The sequence below is a fragment of the Etheostoma spectabile genome, unplaced genomic scaffold, assembly GCF_008692095.1.
Source record: "Etheostoma spectabile isolate EspeVRDwgs_2016 unplaced genomic scaffold, UIUC_Espe_1.0 scaffold393, whole genome shotgun sequence".
In the NCBI taxonomy this organism is placed as follows: domain Eukaryota; kingdom Metazoa; phylum Chordata; class Actinopteri; order Perciformes; family Percidae; genus Etheostoma; species Etheostoma spectabile.
In genome coordinates, this window is record NW_022605598.1 from 677,137 (window position 1) to 680,789 (window position 3,653).

A 3,653-nucleotide genomic window follows, 5' to 3' on the forward strand; every position below is an offset into this window, starting at 1 on the left:
AACCAATTGTGCAGGTTGCCCTTAGTGCGATATTGTGGTGTCTAAAAGTCTCATCTAGCACCCAGGGATGACGTGTTAAAGAGTTTTATTGCCTGTGGTAGGAATGATTTAGCCAAACCAGATGCTTTGACCATTAATATTAACAGTCTATGCGGGGGACATATTCTTTATTTTATATTATTTTTTAAATTTCCTTTATTGTCATATACACATAGCGATGTAGGGAAATTCATTCTCTGAATTTATCCCATCTCTCAGGGGAGCAGTGGGCAGCCATTTACAGCGCCCGGGGATCCACTCCAGATCTGAGCTTTGATCAAGGGAACTGACTGGAGGAACACCGGAGCACCCGAAGGGAAACCCACACAAAGGGTTACAAACTCCACACAGAAAGGCCCGGAACGACAGTGCTAACCATTGGACCACCATGCTGCTTGTGGTATGTGGTCCTTACCCTTCTTGCACCCCCATGTCGTCCTGCTGCTCCCCTTCCACATGGCTGTCTGTGCGCTCAGCACTTGTGTCCTCCCTCTCTTCCTCCTCCTCCTCTACATTGTTGTTCATTAGGCATCGAGGGGGCCGGTATGGATCTCCGCTGTCCGGCTCTCTTTGCTCTGTGGGCTCCACAACTATAGAGGGAAGACGCTCCCTCCTGTAAAGAAAGCCTTCAGGATAGGAGCTGGAATCTGAGTCGTCATTCATGTTGGCTTCAGGGAAGATCTGCTCCAAGGAGGAGATATGTAATGATTTACATTAGCCTTCCAAAACAAAACACTTTGTATGATTTATTATATTAAAGTCATGCCTAGATGTAAAGGGAAAGATCCTGGGGTAAAAAACAATACTAACTGACCATACTAAAAATTTACATACTGTGCTATCACCAGGGGTCTTGTCACACCTTTGTTAAAGCACCAATCTGCACACTGTACTGAGATAATTAGAAACAAACAAATGATCTAGACAAGGGATACTATTAAAACTAGAGTACAGACGTCTGCCGCACCTGGTAGGCTTTGCTGCCTCTTCTCTCAACTGGAATCTCCTCCATCTGAGATTCCACTTGGCTGAGAATGGTGCTCAAACTGCAAACACACAACACATTTTGGGTGAAATTTGGCTTTTCTATCATCCAACCTCATCAATACTCTGACTGGCTCACTGAATTTCAGCAAAACAGAATCAAAAGATACCTTCTGTGCTCCAAGCCTTCAGCAGAGAATCGAAGCTACAAAAATGGCATCTTTCCGGAAACCTAGAAGCCAATTTACAATAATAATAAAACTGTTAGACTGCAGCCAAGATCTGTTGTCAGAGCAATGTGAGACCTACTGTCCAGGCTACAGGTACAGCTTGATTTGTGGTTCTGCGGAGACTCCACACTGACCTTTCGCCGTGGACTGACTTTTATACTTGTAAATGTGCTGTATTTATATAGCACTTTTCAACAACTGCTCAAAGCGCTTTTACATCTACAGGATACATTCACCATTCACACACATTCATACACTGTGGCCGGGGCTGCCATACAAGGTGCCACCTGCTCATCAGATAAACATTCACACACATTCACACTCCGATGCGCAGCACCGGGGGCAACTCGGGGTTCAGTGTCTTGCCCAAGGACACTTCGACAATGACTGCAGGGGCGGGGATTGAACCACCAACCTTCCGATTGGCAGTCAACCGCTCTACCACTGAGCCACAGCCGCCCCTACTTGTGCGTTGGTGTGTACGTTGAGCCGGTATATGGGAGTGTGTGGTAGAGCGAGTAAGAGAGTGACAGATCTAAAGTCATAGTGAGAGAAACAAAAAGTCTCCCCTGTTCTTTCTGACCACGGTGGGGAATCTGTAGCAGGAATAGTTCACCCTCTCCTTGATTTAATGTTTATGGAGAAGGAGAACCAGGAAATGAGTCGGGGGGGGAAATGAGACGCTACCAAGCCACAGCCGAGAGACGTGCATCGCCGCGACGTGTAGTTACGTTTTTCAGGAGGTGACGTCGGGTCAGTCTCTCCACGTACATACTTTGTGACAAAATATTACAAGTTCACATAGGACAAAAGTCATCTACAGTATGATGCCTCGCAAATCTGTAAAACAGAAGAAACTCAAATGATTATCTACTGTACTGAACTGCATTGACAATTCCACATACTAAGGCAGACAGGTAACCATCCTGTATTATGTGTATCATTAATCCTGCTGCAGCTCACATGCACCTTTACTCTTACAATAAGGTCTAAATAGGCCTATACATCTTCCACCTGAACCCAGGTATGATTTACACTGTTTAAAATAAACCGTTGCACAGCAGCTGTACAGATGTGAAAGTCTGATATGACCCAAGATCAAACATGTTCAGCCCAGGGATTTCTAACTCAGCTCGACTCCTCGGGTACTATTGGAGGTTACCACGCGTTTCCCTGAGAGATTTTCTGCTGCAAAACAAAGGGCAGCTTGGACTCCAAATTTAGGTATAACGGAAAGACTAATCTGCAGGTAAGCACATAACAGGCTTAAACAACTCAAAGGATTAAAAAGGAAGGCCTTAGATAGAATAGTAATGATTCTGAGAACTATTGGTTCCACTAGTGGTGATTAGTGATTACTAATATGATAACAGAAAGCCCAGAGCTGGCCCATTCCATAATTTGACTTACAGGTAGGCATCAATGCACATGAATGAATGAAAAGTATGCATTATACGCTTTACTGATGATGATAGTAGCTTGCAGCATCTGAATGAAAAAAGGGACACTTGGGCAATTTCAGTGTTGATTTTGGTTTTGTTTATTGCATCTATATGGACTTGAATAGAGTCTGTGGCTACTAAAATGTCACTGCATTGCACAGTTCCATTACAATACTAATTTAACGGACTGCATGGTGAGCTGTTTAACAGCTGATTAACATGATTATCCCAGGGTGTTGGTGTGTAATCCCATTTCAACTTTGAGGTTTCGACTGATTTAATTTTAGGTATGAGAAACCTCTGCAATCAATGATGTTTTGTTGTTAAATCTACAGCGTGGTCTCATTTTTACCACTGTACTCTCTGTACAACACGCATCATTTCTTACAGCTAGGAACGTTTGAGCAGGCAGTTACATTGTGTAAAATGTCCCTTTAGAAAGTATTTGGAGTATTTTAGTTGGTAGCTTACCTGTGTGAGACAGGAATACAGCTCATCTTCACTGGGACATAAAAGCCCTTAAGTATTCCGTCAAAGTAAAAAAAAAAAAATGGCAAAGGAAATAGACTGCCACACTACGCTGTCACTCACTTTCCAGTCTTTCTTTCTGCCGGGCACAAGTTCAGCATCCTTTCTCCCATCGCCCTCAGCCCTCCTCTAATGTTTCTCCTCCCCTTCCTTTATTTTCCCACGGCATCCCATTCAGTGACGCACGCAACACTGCACATTCAGGCTTAGTGTCACCTTTAATTACAAACAAAACCTCATGTCACATGGGAGTGTACAGCAACACAGGGCCATGCGCATACAGATTAGCAGGCGAGCTGTCCTGGTTGTACACATGTATTTATTTGACAACGTGATTAATGCCAGAGGCTTTCCCCCCCACACAAGACTTAGACTTAGACTTCTCTTTATTCCAGCAGCAGTTTTAGCAAGAAAAAAGAAATAAAAAGAA

General features: G+C 43.7%; 1 protein-coding gene across 2 annotated transcripts in view; it reads right to left on the reverse strand.

The window, feature by feature from the left end:
- The window catches only part of LOC116686549 (protein LBH), a 5,263-nt gene extending 1,893 nt beyond the window's left edge, over positions 1-3,370 (reverse strand). The window contains exons 1-4 of one of the 2 annotated variants that reach the window (XM_032511561.1): positions 3,167-3,370; positions 1,194-1,255; positions 1,007-1,085; positions 455-720 (exon numbers count right to left, since the gene is read on the reverse strand). In XM_032511561.1, coding sequence (XP_032367452.1) covers positions 455-720; positions 1,007-1,051 — 311 coding nt within the window. In that variant the 5' untranslated portion in view covers positions 1,052-1,085; positions 1,194-1,255; positions 3,167-3,370. The remainder of the gene's footprint in view (positions 1-454; positions 721-1,006; positions 1,086-1,193; positions 1,256-3,166) is intronic. The other variant, XM_032511559.1, reaches the window with a different exon arrangement.
- Positions 3,371-3,653: the final 283 nt, after the last annotated feature.